This window comes from Gossypium hirsutum, chromosome A09 (assembly GCF_007990345.1).
Source record: "Gossypium hirsutum isolate 1008001.06 chromosome A09, Gossypium_hirsutum_v2.1, whole genome shotgun sequence".
Taxonomy (NCBI): domain Eukaryota; kingdom Viridiplantae; phylum Streptophyta; class Magnoliopsida; order Malvales; family Malvaceae; genus Gossypium; species Gossypium hirsutum.
Window position 1 is genome coordinate 25255454 of NC_053432.1, and position 17279 is coordinate 25272732.

Sequence of the window (17279 nt, forward strand, 5' to 3'; positions counted from 1 at the left end):
TTACACTGGCTCTCATCTATCGGTGCAGATGCCATGTCCCAGACATGGTCTTACACTGACACATATCAAGCCGATGCCATGCCCCAGACATAGTCTTACACTAGCTCCCATATCTCGAGGTCAATGCCATGTCCTAGACATGGTCTTACACTATCTCTCATATCTTAAGGCCGATTTCATGTCCCATACATAGTCTTACACTAGCTCTCATATCTCCCTAGCATCATGGCATGAATATCCGATTTATTCCTACGGTTCAACCGGGAGTTTCCCATTTTAATCTCATCATACATTACTCATAGCCACATTCAAACATTTATGCAAAATCAATCATTAAATGCATAATAATGATAAAGTTGTAATATTTATGCACATCTTACTTGTTTCAATGGAATATCATATTCCATCAAATTTCCAATGTATCCAATCATCACATAAATGTTATTTACATTTAGCATCACTTTCTCATTCTCAATATCATCAACATATAATTCAATACAATCATAGTAAGGTAGATTTCAAGTATATTTACAATAACATGGATAATATGCTTATTTAGTCACACGGGCTTACCTCGAATGCAAAAACGGCTAATTATTCCCTTTTTGTCCTAAACCACGTACTTTCTCGATTTAAATCTGAATCTTGATTTTCTTGATCTAAAATAATAAAATTTACTCATTTAATCATCACATTAAATTAATAGTTCCACAATTCATACTTTGGAAAATGACCATTTTGCCCCTAGACTTTCACAAAAATTACGATTTTACCCCTAGGCTCGTAAAATAATTTTTATCAAATTTCCTTATTAGCCAAGCCTAGTACAACCTTTATTACTCTTGTAGCAACTAAAAATTCCAATTATTTCACACAATTCTCATCTATTTAACAAACTTTACAAAATGGTCCATATTAGGTGTTTTCATGAAAATCTTTTCACAAAAGTTGTTTATTTAACAATCAAGATTCATTTTCTTCCATAAAAATTCAGAAAAAAAACATGAATACTCTCATGGAAAAATCATATACTTTCAACCATTTTGCAAAATAGTCCCCTCATTAGCTAGATTATGCTACAAGGGTCCCAAAAGTACAAAAATTATCAAGAAAGGCCATCAAAATCACTTACGTAAGGGATATAAGTTGCTGATATTTTTGAGCTTTCAAAACCCCCTATTTTCTGGTATTTTCGATGGGGAAGAAGGAAAATGAAAGATGATACATTTTTTCTTTATTTTATTATAATACTAGTCAAATTAGTCACCAACATTTCACCTAACATTGACCCTACAATATTTTTGATTCCTTGATCAGCCACTAACATATTTATGATCTATTTACTCAATAAAGGCCCCTAATTTAATGTTCTATAGCTATTTGACACCTTTAGCTACTAGAACGAAACTTTAGCACTTTATGCGGTTTAGTCCTTTTTCAAATTAAGCAAGCAATCGCTAAAATTATTTCACCAAAATTTTTGATACACTCATATAATCATGCCATAACACATAAAATAACATTAAAAATAATTTCTCTAGCCTTGAAATAGTGGTTCCAAAACCACTGTCCCGACTAGGCCCAAAATCGGGCTGTTACAGTGTCCTAGGGTCACACGGGCATGTGCCTTGGACCACACAGGCGCGTGAGCCTTGCATCTTGGAAATTTTTAAAAATTTTGTGAAAAATTCTCTGAGTTCCCGATTTGATTATAATGCTCATTTTGGGCGTCGATGGTCCATTTAAGGAACGTTAGGAATAATCTCGGTAAATGAATAAGATTTGACTTAAATTATCTATAAACGTTCTGAAAAACTCTGGTAACGCTCCGTAACCCTTCTCCGGCGATGGATACGGGTTAGGGGTGTTACAGCAACCCCCATCTCTGGGTGATAGGAACTACTGGTCGAGTGTGTATATGATAATGAAGGTGTTGGCTCGAACTGGGGCCAACCCCCTATCTCCAGATGATAAGAAGTGTCGGTCGAGTGTGTGTATGACAACAAAGGTGTCGAATCGGGCTGGGGCTGGGGCTCGAGCTCAAGCAGTGAAGGAGATTGCTGACGAGGACGACTTTGTAGGGAACCTCATCGTTCCATATGTGGAGGGACTAACATCAATCAACCACCATATAAGGAGGGCAATCCATTCCGCACGTACCATTACTGGTAGTCCCTCGAGGAGTGAAATCGGGAAGACATGATTCCAAATAAAGCAATCTCTCCAACTAGGCATTCCATAACAATATATGGTTGATGCTCTAATGCCAAATTCTTTGCATGTTTCCCTTTCTTGTCAATTCTGTAGACATCTTTTCCCAATTGTATAGGAATGTCCGGAATATGTTGACGACGCCCGAATTGATGAAGCACCCAATCCCCGACATACCACTCCACCATTTGAAAATTGATAATGGGTGCGTTAACACACCACACAGTTGCATGTGCTCTAGTTGACGGAGGAATGGCGGAAGCAACATCCCGGCGCGATATACGACATCCACACGAACTACACAATTAAACACATGATTAAAATAATTATTATAGTGTAATTTAATAAATAAATTATTACATAACATTAATATAATTTAAGGATTTGAAATTAAATTACTCCATCCCCGACGTATGCCTCGATCATCTTTCGGTATACAAAAGTGTTTCTGACTTTCCGATGTCCAAACAATATATCATCTAAAAATATAAACCAAACTCAATAGAAAATATTTTCATGAAAAAAATCTTAATCCAAGTTTAATTTTTTTTTGTTTTACTTATTTACAAATGGAAACACATGTACTTAGTGACCCATTGATGCCAAAAATGACATCCTGTATAGCGCCCAATATTGTAGCAGTATCAGACAACCACCTATATTGATAGTTCTGTGCTTTGTAGCCCTACAAAGCTCATGATAAAATGTACCTAGTACTGTCGAATCCAAACTATATGAACGGGCACCTTGCAAATTACTAAGTAAGGGTAGATACATCAAATGGACTCTGTTAATATTGGAATACATCATAAGTACCCTCTATAAGTTGTAATATATAGGCCTGAGCAGCCAGTATCTTCTCCATCTTGATCGCATAATTCGATAATGTTTCAAAATTTGCCTTTAGCCATGAAAATTTTAAACCTGTAAATTTATTAGTACCATCACCGGGAGAATATCCAAGCAAAGAATAGCAGAGAACCGCAGGATCTGCTATGCCACTTAAACTGGTTACCGCATCACCGTCCACGGGGAGCTCTAATTGCATTGTGACATCCTCTAGTGTGATGGTGCATTCCTCACACGGTAAATAAAAGGTGTGCGTCTCTAGGCGCTGCCGCTCAACTAGTGCCAATATTAAGTTGCCTCTCAGCTTAAACACACGGATTAATGCAGCTAATCCAAATCCCGAGGCATCTAAGTAGGGCATAATTCGTGCATCCATCCAATAGCTTAGACCATGGCCATGTGACTTCAACATGCGGTATAAACCCTAGTCATATTACAAATTTGGTTAAGATCTCACAATTAAATAAAAAAAAGTGCAACTATGCCAAAAAATACGTACAACATTAGAACATTCTCTTACAGGTAAATTGATCGTCCTAACTGTGTGATTTTCTACAGTAATTAAAAAACTCATATCAATATCTGCAAAACCAATTAAAATTTTATTTAATATTCGACTTAACACAATATAATGAACTATTACAAATTCTAAACAAACACAAATACTTTTACCTTAAAAAATAATATCAACCAATAAAAATGTGAAATATAATACACTTTTACAAATATTTAAAACTAACACAATTTTAAGAGTACTACCAAGTAAACAATATATAGTACACTTTTACCGCCAATAAAATGTGAAATATAGTACACCTTTACAACTAATATAAAACTAACTATACTAACAAATAAAAAATATATAGTACTATTATAAATATTTAAACTAACACAATTCTATTTTTTTTCAAAGTTAACATATTATAATAGAAAAAATTAAACTTTTAACACAATTCTAAACTATTAATAATAATTATACTATTAGAAAAAAATACATACCTTTTTTTTTACGACACCTTAATGTGTGGGGAGGGAGGGAGGGAGGAAGGGACCATCCAAGTGTTTGTAATATAAAAAAAAATAAAAAATACAAAATAATTAGTACTAACTTTTTAACACAAATATCATACCTTAATACTAAACATCTACTAATATAACTAATTCTACTAAAAAATTATAACATACTTTTGTTTTGATTTTCGGAGGATAATAAGTGCTAACTTTTTAACAAAATCACATACTTTAATAGTACTAAAGTATTATTAAAATAACTAATTATAGTAAAAAAATAAAACAAACCTTACCTTCAGTAGAAAGAAGGAGACTTTAGCAGTAGCTTCAAATTTTTTTTTCACTTGGATGTGCAGGGGTTGGGGACCAAACCTACCCTTTTATAATAACAAATATTATATTTATATTATATATATTTTAAACTTAAAGCAGAAAAAAATGATGAAATTAATTTGTTGGGTATTGGAACCGGAGATGGCCTACTGCGGATGTGAATCGTTGGTCAGGGACCTAGATTCCAATATCCAATAAATTTTATTATATCAGAATTTTTTTTCTTGCTTAAAAAATATTTTATTAAAAATAATATAGTGCCACCTAATACATCGACAACACTAATAAAAAATATCTTATTTATTTTTATGCATATACTGTTAAAAGAAATTAGCATCATGTTTGGTTGGATGAAATTGCTCTTCTATTCCTACCCTATTCCGCGCACTACAGTGATTCATATGTTTGGTTCACTGTTTAGATGATTCTGCAGCTTAGCTATTACAGCCATATGCCCTCACCTCTTGTAATAGGTATTCAGCTGTGAGGGCTCTGAATTGCTATTCAACACACAGGCCGAATACATTTTCAAATTTTGCGACCAAAATAGCCTGCTTTTTTCTCCCCAAAATTCTGCTCCAGATTTGCTCCAACCTTTTTCCCCAAATCAAGAATCCATCCGCCCTTCATCTTCATCTACTCAAAGGTACGTTTTCTTTTTTTACTTCAAGCTCCTAAAACAGGATTCTATTTCTCCTTCCTTATAATTACTCCAGATTTCTTGTCTGCGTTTCAAAGTTGAGACCTTTGTTTAGTCTTCTTTTGGCCTGTAGCATGTCAAATTCTTTTTTTCTTTTGTTCCTGAATTAGGATTTTTGTATAAGGCGGCTAGGGTTTTTATTTGACCTTCATCTGTCATCTATTATAATATACTGCATTCCTACATCTTTATTTTTTTCATACTGCTCTTCCTTTAACACTAGCAAACTTCCTAACAATTTCTTGCATTTTTTTCCCATTTCTTTTATTAAATTTCATACTTTAACTTTAAGAATTCTCATAGTTTTTTTCTCTTTAAACTCGTTTTTCATCCAAATTATCTTCTGGGTACTTTTTACTATTTGCTAAGCATTGAGCATTCATTATCTTCATTCTCAAGTTTTTCGTTTTGGCTTCTTTTTTTTATACTGGTAACTTTTTGTTGTTTAGTATTTTTATTACACATACCGATCTCATTTTTTTTCTTTTTTTAATCGGATTGTTATATTCATTGAATTCAATCTGATTTTATTATTTTTGTCAAGAAAAATAAGTTTTGGATTTTGATACAATTTTTGGATTACTTCAATAATTTGATTGTTATCCATTTGAGATTTTGTTGTCTTGCATCTTTGTTAGTTTTAATTGATAGCATTGATCCAATTTGAATATCAACTATTTTAAGTTCTGGCTTGGGTTACTTGCATATTCTTAGTATTTGGTTCTAAAGCTAGGGGAAATCATACTACTTTTGTTTCACTTGTTATGCAGGCCCTTGTTTGGTTGTATTTTGATGAGATAAAATATGATCTATAAGAGTGTATACGGTTTCTTTTTTGTTGGTTTCATTTCAACTCACATTGGCATACTTGTTCTTACAAATTTTTTACAGGTTGGGTAAACCAATTTGCTAATGCTGGTGATGCTACTATAGAAATAGCAGAAAACACTGCCTTACGGGTGAGTTCTTCAGTTCATGATTGTAATAATCCGCTGAAAATCTCTAAATCACTTAAGTGTGAATATTGCTTGATGTATTTAATTATTATTAGGACTGTTTGTCTGTTTCAAATGCCTGTTGGAGGTGGTTGCCTTGAAACTTTGCGAACATAGAGAAGGTGGTTTAACATTTGTTTGTGAACTGCAGTCTTATCTTGAATGTAAATTTTGCTGTAAATGTTTTTGTCGTACACTTGTCAGCCTTCTGCTTTCTAGTCTTTTGAGCATGCTTTACTAAATTTGCATTAAAATTGCCCCCTGAGTTAATAGTCTTGGGATAGAGTTGGATTCGAATTATATAGATTCTGCTCCCATGAGTTCTTGAACTTAAAGCCTGTAGCATGTCTTCGTTAGTTTTGTTATATACATATTTTTTCTATTTCCAATTCATGACTAGTCAAAGCTTGTTATTTGTTTGACAGGAAAGTATTGCGGTAAAATTTTAGATCCATTGGAAGAAGGTTGCAAGCTTCGCCCCATTGTTAGTAAAGGGCAGGTATTATTTCAATTTCGTTGTTTGGTTTTAGGTGCTTTAAAGTTACTCTAACGATGCTATGAACTTTCTTATTAGTTTTTTTATGCGTCCAATAAAAGGACAAATTATAGAAATGAAAGGCTATTGCTCTACAATTTATAATCAATAAACCAAATGCTGATAAGGCTCTACTACTATTAATAATCGCCATAATTACATGAAAACAATCAAATTCAATTATGATATTATCGGTACCAAATACTTTCAGCCTAAAAAGAAGTTTAGAGAGTGCAAACTCAATAGCTAATTTAGGCTTCAACCATAAAAGAGAATGACCAGAAAGTATTTTTCATAAAATTACCATCCAAATTTCAGATTAAAGCTGCAAAATTTGTCGACCCTTCGGCCATAATACAAGCCGTATCTAAGTTGCATTTTAATTTACTACCAGTAGGCCTAATCCAAACGGAACCACTAGATCATCTCATAGTATTAGTGCTCATCACTCTATCAAAAATGCCTGATGCATTTCTCCAACTTTTCAGAAATGAGGCAAACGACTGTATGTAGTAAAATTCTGTCTGATCGACCTTTTGTCTCACTGACAAAACCAACATTTATATACTCTTCATATCTCATCTACCAAAGGTGTTATTCTAATGTTCGTATTCGTATTGTATGGTTGTTTTCCATGAATAGTTATTGTTTGAGACACAGTAGAACTGCAATCATAAGACAGTAAAGGATCATGCTTGGTTAGGTTATTGGAGGAAATGTGTTTTGAGGGAAAGCTTTATTCCAAGCGGAAAGGAATGTGTAAATCATATGTAAGAACATGAGATGCTTAACATGATTATGTACAGGTTATTGTGGGAATTGTGGTCTCTATGTTCTATATCCGCAATCATAGATGAAATGAATATTTGATCCTCATCATCTGTAGAGCACTGTTGTATATAGATTGTAGTGTAGTTGCCAACTTGCAAAGTGATTCGACATTTTAATAGAAAGTGTGCATTAGATTAATTTTGAATATAGTGATTTTATGTTTTTAATTTTAATTTATTAAATATAAACCAATCATTGTTCAACTTGTTGAATATAATTGAAATATATAAATCTCTTGTACTTGTGTGACAGTATTTATCTTCTTGGCAATGTTCTGTGCTATTCTCTTTTTGTATATATCCTTGTAACATAATCATGATTTTGACTTGACTTTCTATTTTTTGATGGTTTTAATGCTTTTTGTAATTTTTATTTTTAATGGTTTTAATACATTTTAGTTTTTCTTAAACAATTTTTAAAATTTTTATATTTTAAAAAATTAATTACTTATTGATCTAAGATCGTGATTCGACAAATAACACAAGTTTAAAAGCTAGAAAAAAACCAAAAATTTAAATAAAAACTAAAATAATTAAAAAAAAGTTAAATAGCTAAAAAAATTATTGTAAATATCTTTTTGTTTTTATCCTTACAAATATAGGGAGGGGATGAATTACATAAATCGCCAATGTATCATAATCTAGCCCAATTTAACTTAAGATACCTTAATTTAATGGTAACGAGTTTAAGTCCCACGTATATAATTAGTATTGTAATATTCAATTTTTATTTTGGTGTTTGAATTGTTTTTTTTTTTTTTGGTATTATACTAGACTTGTTGAATGATAATTTATTTTCTTTTGATCCATCATGTGTTATAATTTTATAAAGTATTGACCTTTTGATGCATAATATTGAACTTAATTTTCATTTGTGTTTTTTCTTAGGATAGTTATGTCAGGTTTTTCCCAATCAAGTGTTTCTTCCCAGAGTTCTCGAGCAACCAAAAGGAAATGGGTTCCAGAAGAAGATGCTGCGTTGGTTGCTTGTGTGGTCGACTTGCACAATGCTGGAACTTTTAATGCAGATACGGGATTCAAAGCTAGCTATTTAAATGAGTTAGAAAAAATGTTAGAAAAAGTTTTACCTAATGCCATGTTGAAGGCTAAACCTAATCTTGAATCGAGGATTAGGACATTGAAAAGGGATTGGTCAATCGTTTATGACATGCTTAGTGGAAAAAAACAATAGCGGCTTTGGTTGGGATAAGCATAGGCAGCTTGTTGTTGCTGAAGATGCGGTGTGGAACTCATATATAAATGTAAGAATTATTTCAAGTCTTTATTATCTTATTTTGACAAAATTTATATCTAATAAGAATTTCTCATTTTTATAGAGTTATAAATAAGCAGCTCAATTCAAACATCGGAGTTTCCCTTATTATGAATAACTTACTGCCATCTACGCAAAAGATCGAGCCACTGGAAAAGATGCTCAAACAGCTGCTGATATTATTGAAGAAATAAATGCTGAGGATGTAGCTGCTACAAATACTCATGAAGAAAGAAACGATTTTCATGGATCCGAAGCTGATGTTTCTTTGGATGACATGGATCTTTCACCTACACAACCGTAACCAGCTAGAAACCAAGGTGATTCTGCATTTTCAAAGCAGAAAAAAAAAGATTTCTGATGCAAGTGATTTTTTTACTTCATTTAATGCTGCTGCTGTTTTATTGGCGGAAAATATACGGACTGTTGGCCTTGAAATTAGTAAGAGTATTGCATCCGAAGTGGTAATTCAACAAAAGATAGAAATGACCATTCAAGAAAATGCTCTGAAATTATATCCAACATTATGTGAAGTGAAAGGTTTAACTGAGGATGAACGCTATCGAGCATTGAGCAAAATTTCAGATCATCCAACGCAAATGCTCATTTTCTTTAGTTTACCTTCTGTTTTGCGATTGGAATGGGTCAGAAGATTTCTTGTTGACTATTAAAAATCATGGTTGTGTTGATATTTTGATAACTTTTTGTATTTGTAATATTTAGATGGTATAATGACATGATAGAATGTCATTACAATGATGTAACTTTTTGATGTTGTAAAATTTTAAAACATATGGATTATGACATATAAACTAATGAAATCATGTAAATTTTTGTTAATATATGAATATTATGCTTGGATGTGAAATATAATTCTTAAGTTATTTATTATTTTTTTAGCAATGAGTTATTTATTACTTCTAATATTTAATTATTTTTATTGTAGAATAATTAAATTATTTGTTTCAGTAATGATAATGATATTTTAACACATTAAATATGTATTGCAGTTTAAAAGTAAAAAAGTAGATTATATATTTTTTTATAGTATTATATGTTTTGATTTTTTAATTCATATAATAATAATTATATTAAGAATGTTATTAAATTATATTTTTTATTAAATTATATTTAAGAATAATTATGTTAAAATATGGTTAAACTATTTATTATTTTTATTAAATTATTTTGAATAATAATCTTATTAAAATTTAATAACAATAACAATAATCATTTACCTTAAAAAAATTCTACTAAGAGTATTTTGGTCATTTTAGTTTTTTTCCTTATGCTATTACAACATCATTCCATTCAACCAAACACAAAAATACTATTACAGTTCTATTCCATTCCATTCAATCAAATAGTTGAATTACTTATTACAGCTCTATTTCATTACAGCTCTATTCAATTACAGTCCTATTCCATTACAACCAACCAAACGTACTGTAGTATTCTGGGTTTTAAATACGATGCCCCTGATTGGTTAGGCGGCACCAATTATTTATTGTTATCTTTATCTAGTTTTGTGAATATTAATCCCTTTATCCTATTATAATATTTATTTATTTATTTTATTGATGTAAAAATCCCTAAAAACAATAATTCATCATTATTATAGTCATAACCAACCAAATATAACAATTTTAAATAAAAAAACAGTATGAGAATATTACGTTTCAAATATTTAAACCTAAAAATTTTAATTTACATAAATAAACAAATATTAAAATAATTATCTATAATAAATATGAACAACATTTCTATTTTAATAAATAATTTTATCTCACATCATTTTTGTAAATAATTTTTTTGTATTACTTAAATAAAATATCCACCTAATAATATCAATCACCAACTAAATAAAAAATAACTAAATTATCTTAACGTGAATGTTTACAATTGAAATTTTTTATTTTACACAAATAAATATTAAAACATAAATATTTTTATTAAAAATAAAATATAAACATAATTTATTAAAATAAAATTTAAAACATAAAAAATAACAAAAAAAACTTCAATCACACACACTCACTTCTATGTTTCACAAGCTAACCTCCAAAGCACAAAAGCTAAAAATAAAATATAATTAATATATAAATTACAAACATGAAAAAATAAAAAAGAATTCAAACATACGCTTCAAACAGTTTCACAGATTGCTCTTCAAAACTCAAATAAATAAAATATAAACATATTATATAACCTTAAATCCTAAATTCAAACATTAAAAAAAATATAAACATATAATATATATAAATTATTAAAAAAATTATCGGTTACCAATTTCACAAGCTGCCCTCAAAACTCTAACAATAAATTAGTGTGAGATCGTTTTATTGTTGCTTGATGCTAGAAAGAGTTGTGGGAGGAGGAGAGAGGACTAACATTTAAATATTGGTTTGTGAGAAATTAAAACATATATATATATATATTGAGGTGTTGTGATCAATTGATCATATCAGCAACAATAATGTCAAACGTGGTGTTGTTACTTTGACAAATAACACTGCACGTGATACATTTTTTATTATAAATTTTTTATATCTCCGTATAAAATGACGACACTTGTTTAAAAAATGTTTTTTATTTCACTATCGTTATTTAATCATAATGACAGTAGTTTTTGAAATGGCTAATGATATCGTGTATTACTATACGTAATCTACGCAAAAATATATAAATAAAGTGAAATATTGCTGCTGCCTTCTTTAGATAGGGTTTAAGACAGTTTTTATTTTCCTTATTTTTTTATTAAAACGAGACTCTTTGGATATTAAAAAACATTAACTTGTTTGAGTATAGCCATTTATTTTCTGTCTTTTTTGTAAGTCAGCTCTGCTTACTTGATTGACGCCACAGCTTCCGACTGCCACAATCATTAATACTTTTTCCTTTTCAGTGGGTTATTTTAATCTAAACAATACTAGAAGGTTAATATAATTTTACTACAGAGAAACTTACCAATTATTATTTTTCTTGAATTTAGTAAAAATAATGTGTCCAATTTAAATATATTTTTTAAGTTATTATTTTTAAGGCAGTCATTAAAATAATATGTAATAAAAATAAAAGGTGGTGCGCGCTTAAGATAAAAATTTACCTCAAATATATTATTTTTATTGATTGATGTATTAATTATACTTTTCTTTTTACAGATCATCTTAATTAATGCACCTTCCAAAAATAACATCTAATTAAAGTATATTTTTAATTAAAATAAACGTAATATATTAATTATAAAATATGTTTTGGTATTTTGTTATTCAATTCATATAATTGTGATTATTCCTCCAGCAATTTTATTTTTATCATCATTACAGTATATCTCATTATTATGTATTATAAAACATTTATAAAATAATAAATAATGATTACAAATATAAAAAATATATCTTCGGCATAATTACCTAATATTTAATCAATCCTGGCACACTTCAACTAAGCAATCGTTTTATTATATAGTTTCTGTCCTTTTACTTTCTCCAGATCCAAGCAGTCAATAAAGAGAGAGAAAGAAGGAACTGATAAGCTGTATCTGTTCCCCTCTGTTCAAAGAAAAAAAACTGACCTTTACCTCCTTGATTACTGTAAAAAATTTACAAGGTACTAGCTTCCTTTTCTGTTATATTCGTATCGGGTTTTGGTTTTTCTTATTGTGCATTTATATCTTACAGCCTGTTTTCTTAATTGCACTGGAAGATAGAGAGAAAGACATGTCAACTGCGTTTTCTTTTTAATGCTTTGATACTGTGAATGTGAAAGAGAAGAAGCTTTTTCCTTGGTTTTTGTGTTTTGATTTTGGTTTCTCCATGACATCTTTTTGACTTCTCTTTTAGTTTTTTTTATAATAAAATATATCGTTGATGTCCTTTTCAAGCAATTGGTCAAACATGCAGTTATCAAGGATTAGGGTTTTTCATATTTATCATTCTTTCCATGGCGTTTTCAGGGATTTTTCCAGTCTGGGTTTAGGTAAAAGGATTTGGTTTTTCTTTTTTCTTTATCCCCTAAAAGGTGTGACTTTTTTTTTCCCTTTAATAAACCCTGAGAATAGTGTGTTGAGTGAGTCTTGCATGGGCGTTGACAATAGAACAGCTTTTCTTCATTCTGTAATGCCTCGTCTCCCTTTAATTAATTTTGTTTTGATGTGTGGGCTGTCTGTCTATCTGTTATTGTTTTAAAGATGGGTCATTTAATGGGGGTACTTACTTATTGTTGGTGCAGAAAAGAATGGCTAGTCATGGTGAGCTGAGGCTGATTGGAGAAAACTATGATCCTGGTTTTATTGGGATGATGAAGGAAGATGATGGTTATGGGAGTAGTGATGATTTTGAAGGTGCGTTAGGTAATGATCAAGATACTGCTGATAATGGAAGACCACCTAGGAAGAAGAAGAAGAAATTCCATAGGCACAATCCACATCAAATACATGAGCTTGAATCGTATGCTTGCTTATCTTTTCCTTCTTTCAAGGATTATTTATTTATATTTTTGTAATTTGTTCATCAAATTTTGATGGGTTTATTGCATTTAATCTTTAGTTTCTTCAAAGAATGTCCTCACCCTGAGGAAAAACAAAGAAGGGAACTTAGCAGGAGGCTAGGCCTAGAGAGCAAGCAAATAAAATTTTGGTTTCAAAACAGGAGAACCCAAATGAAGGTATATTGATAATCTGTTTTGCAGTGTTTAAAACTCGTGCTGGTATTGTTAATGATGACATTTTTTTATGGTTTAAATCAGACTCAATTGGAGCGCCATGAAAATGTAATTCTTAAACAAGAAAACGACAAGCTTCGAGCCGAGAATGATTTGTTGAGGCAGGCCATAGCTAGTGCCATATGCAACAATTGTGGGGTTCCCGCAGTGCCTGATGAAATCTCTTATGAACCTAGCCAGCTTATGATCGAAAATTCTCGATTAAAAGACGAACTGAACCGGGCACGTGCTTTAACAAACAAGTTCTTGGGCAGGCATTTGTCCTCCTCCTCCGCCAACCCTAGTCCTTCTCCTTCTCAGGGCTTAAATTCCAATGTGGAGGTTGTAGTAAGAAGAACTGGTTTTTGTGGATTGAACAATGGAAGCACTTCTTTGCCTATGGGATTTGAGTTTGGTCATGGGGCTACGATGCCATTAATGAACCCTTCTTTTGCGTATGAAATGCCATATGACAAGTCAGCCTTGGTGGATGTTGCATTAGCAGCTATGGATGAATTAATTAAGATGGCACAGATGGGTAGTCCCCTTTGGATCAAAGGCTTTGGTGATGGGATGGAAACCTTAAATCTAGAGGAGTATAAGAGGACTTTCTCCTCTTTCATTGGCATGAAACCAAGTGGATTCACAACTGAGGCTACTAGGGAAACTGCCATGGTTCCCCTTCGCGGGTTGGCCCTCGTTGATACATTAATGGATGCGGTACGCCACCCATTTACTTCTAATCCCACACTTCTACATTATTTGATTATATTAATCTCACTTAGTGATAGAGATGGTGCTTTTGGTTGCTGCAAATGGTGGATTACTGTTTTTGTTCATTTAATCTTAATGAAAATGTTTATTATGATAACTTTGTCTGCTACTTTATGAATAGAATTGTTGGGCAGAAATGTTTCCCTGCATGATTTCAAGAGCAGTAACCATTGATGTGCTATCAAGTGGTAAAGGTGTAACCAGACACAATGCATTGCAATTGGTATTTTTTTCTCCTTCTATGCCTTCATCTTTTTTACACTTTTCAGCTTATCTTTGGTCTTATGAAATATTGTACTTGCAGATGGAAGCTGAATTTCAGGTTCTTTCACCTTTGGTTCCTATTCGTCAAGTTCAATTCATCCGGTTCTGCAAGCAGCATTCCGACAGTGTCTGGGCCATCGTTGATGTTTCTATTAATCTGAGCAATGCTGCAAATGCACTGATGTTTGCAAATTGCAGGAGGCTTCCTTCTGGATGTGTTATCCAAGATATGGACAACAAGTACTCCAAGGTAATTGCTAGTATACATAAAGGTGAAAAAACAGCAAATTTGATTGCCATCACTCTTCACTTGTGCTTTTCTAATAAGATATAGAAGAAACTTCACCTATGAGTATGAAATTTTAATCAAGAAGTTGCTTGATTGTTTATTTCACTTCATCAGGGTACCCTCTTTCTAAGCTTCATCTCGTCATATCATGACAGATTTCAGCTCATCATTAAACAATTTTACAATTTGAGATGAAGGGAAGAGATTCTAAAGTCTCTAGATGAGATGAACTAAGTTTGGTTTGGTTTGGTATTTGTTGTGGAGAAGAATGCTTACAACTTGTTAAATGCAGGTTACATGGGTTGAACACTCGGAATATGATGAGAGCACAGTCCACCATCTCTTGCGCCCCTTACTCGGTTCTGGTTTTGGCTTTGGTGCAAAAAGGTGGATTGCCACTCTCCGAAGACAGTACAGCAGCTTGGCACTACTAATGTCCCCTGACATCCATGGTGAAGACATTAATACAGGTTTTCCCTTGTTCATATGATATATATCTCATTCTTTTAACTCTTACAGATATAAAAGAATCCTCTTCTGATGCATGCTGCAGTGGGGAAGAAAAGCATGTTAAAGCTTGCACAGCGCATGGCATACAACTTCAGTGCTGGAATTGGTGCTTCAAGTGTGAATAAATGGGACAAACTTAATGTTGGTAATGTAGGTGAAGATGTAAGGGTGATGACTCGGAAGAATGTAAATGATCCTGGTGAACCTCTAGGGATTGTTTTGAGTGCTGCTACTTCTGTTTGGATGCCGATAACACAGCAAACGCTGTTCAATTTGTTGAGGAACGAACGGATGCGAAATCAATGGGACATTTTGTCTAGTGGTAGACCAATGCAGGCGATGTACAGTGTCGCCAAGGGTCCAGGACAAGGCAACTGTGTGTCTATCCTTCGTGGTGCTGCAGTTAACGGCAGTGACACCAACATGCTAATTTTACAAGAAACATGGAGCGTTGATTGCGGTGCATTGATAGTGTATGCACCCGTCGACGCCTCATCAATCAGAGTGGTGATGAATGGTGGTGATTCATCGCATGTGGCACTGTTACCATCAGGATTTGCAATTCTTCCTGGCGTCCAAACTGATGGACCTTCAATGCAACCTGACATTGATGAGAATACGAGTGATGGATGCATACTTACAGTGGGGTTTCAGATTTTGGTGAACAGCGTTCCGACTGCCAAGCTAACAGTGGAATCAGTTGAAACTGTTAACCATCTTCTAACCTGCACAGTTGAGAAAATCAAAGCTGCCCTTTGGGTAACATAGCTGGGATCTATTGAGTAAAAGTCACAGCTAAAAGTTTATTAAACGAGTACATAATGGAAAGAAAATGGAAGGGTTTCAAGTCAAGAACGAACCGCTTGTGGAGAAGCAATGCTTCATATTCATGCTTGGTTTGGGCGTTTGGGGATTATTATTCTGGTTCGGGCATTGACTTGGTGGACCTGTGAGATTCTCAGCTCTTAGTTTCTCGGTTGGCGAGTTTTTTTTTTTTTTGTTTAATTTAGTCGGTCATGTTTAAAAAACAAAATATAGATACAGCAAGACTTGTCTTTTTACTTGTTCTTAAACATAAAGTTACCATTAAAGTTTGTATTATTTACATGCTTATACAAGTGAATTAGATACAAGTTCATTTATTATCTCATGGGATGTCAAGTAAAATAGGCTCAAACCATTATAGTTGGTACTAAATTTTTGTTTATTTTTATTATAAGTAATATTTAAATTATGAGAAAAATATTTGGTACAAATAAATTTAGAGATTGACATGTGTTTTATAAAAAAATATGTCAATTTTTTAAGAAAAAAAACTCATTGTACCAAATACTTTGTTAAACTGACTAAATATGTCATTTTTTTGTTAATGGGACAAATAGGAAGTTTTGGAGAGAGCCAAATAGGAAGTTTTGGAGAAAGTATGAAAGCTTATTCAATTGAGTACCTTTTTTGCATTAGTGGCAAGAAAAGGTGGCAAGAAAACGTGCTTAGCTGGACATGTTTTTCCATTAAGTCAGATTTTTTTTTATTTTTTTAATATATTTAGTTTCTTTGGTTAAATCGGTAAATATTAGTTGTTTTGTTTTTTGAGTCTTAGGTCGATTTTTTTCCTACTTACATTCGTATTTTTTATTTCATATTTTTTAAGCTTTTTTATTATTTTTAATTAATGTTTAATATATTAAATTTCTTAGTTAAATAATAATGATTTTATCCTTAAGTCCCAAGTTCAATTCTTTTTTTTAAATGCATTTTTAAATTTTTATTTTCATGATTTAAAACAATCCAAAAACATACTCATTCTTCCATCATTTTTTAAGTAATCTTATATAGGATTATTTCCAATTCCATTTTCATTTTTGGAACCTAATTAATTTCCAAATTATTTCATTTCTCCAGTTCGGAGAAAACTATAATCATTCCTAAATGTTTCTCATTTCTTTTTTTTTCTATTCATCCTGTTCATTTTTATTCAAACACAATTCATTTTTTATTTCAACA

General features: G+C 31.8%; 1 protein-coding gene and 1 long non-coding RNA gene across 7 annotated transcripts; both read left to right on the plus strand.

Moving 5' to 3' along the window:
* Positions 1-4735: 4735 nt before the first annotated feature.
* LOC107939313 (uncharacterized) lies at positions 4736-9579 on the plus strand. Of its 2 annotated transcripts, none has more exons than XR_001695096.2 (5): positions 4736-5050; positions 5996-6063; positions 6525-6598; positions 8353-8726; positions 8802-9579. It is a non-coding gene; the product is annotated as an uncharacterized lncRNA (long non-coding RNA). The 2 variants fall into 2 exon arrangements; XR_001695097.2 differs by having other exon boundaries at positions 8358-8726.
* Positions 9580-12197: 2618 nt separating this feature from the next.
* Positions 12198-16420, plus strand: LOC107939317 (homeobox-leucine zipper protein ANTHOCYANINLESS 2). Of its 5 annotated transcripts, XM_016872639.2 has the most exons (8): positions 12467-12852; positions 12968-13185; positions 13285-13402; positions 13484-14158; positions 14334-14435; positions 14517-14726; positions 15058-15235; positions 15319-16420. In XM_016872639.2, exons 1-8 carry the CDS (start codon positions 12607-12609, stop codon positions 16041-16043), a joined length of 2472 nt encoding a protein of 823 aa, XP_016728128.2. In that variant the 5' UTR covers positions 12467-12606; the 3' UTR covers positions 16044-16420. The 5 variants fall into 5 exon arrangements, with proteins under 5 accessions (XP_040933623.1, XP_040933622.1, XP_040933625.1 ...); XM_041077689.1 differs by lacking the exon at positions 12467-12852 and adding an exon at positions 12198-12346 and having other exon boundaries at positions 14334-14726; XM_041077688.1 differs by having other exon boundaries at positions 12465-12852; positions 14334-14726.
* The last annotated feature ends 859 nt before the right edge of the window (positions 16421-17279 follow it).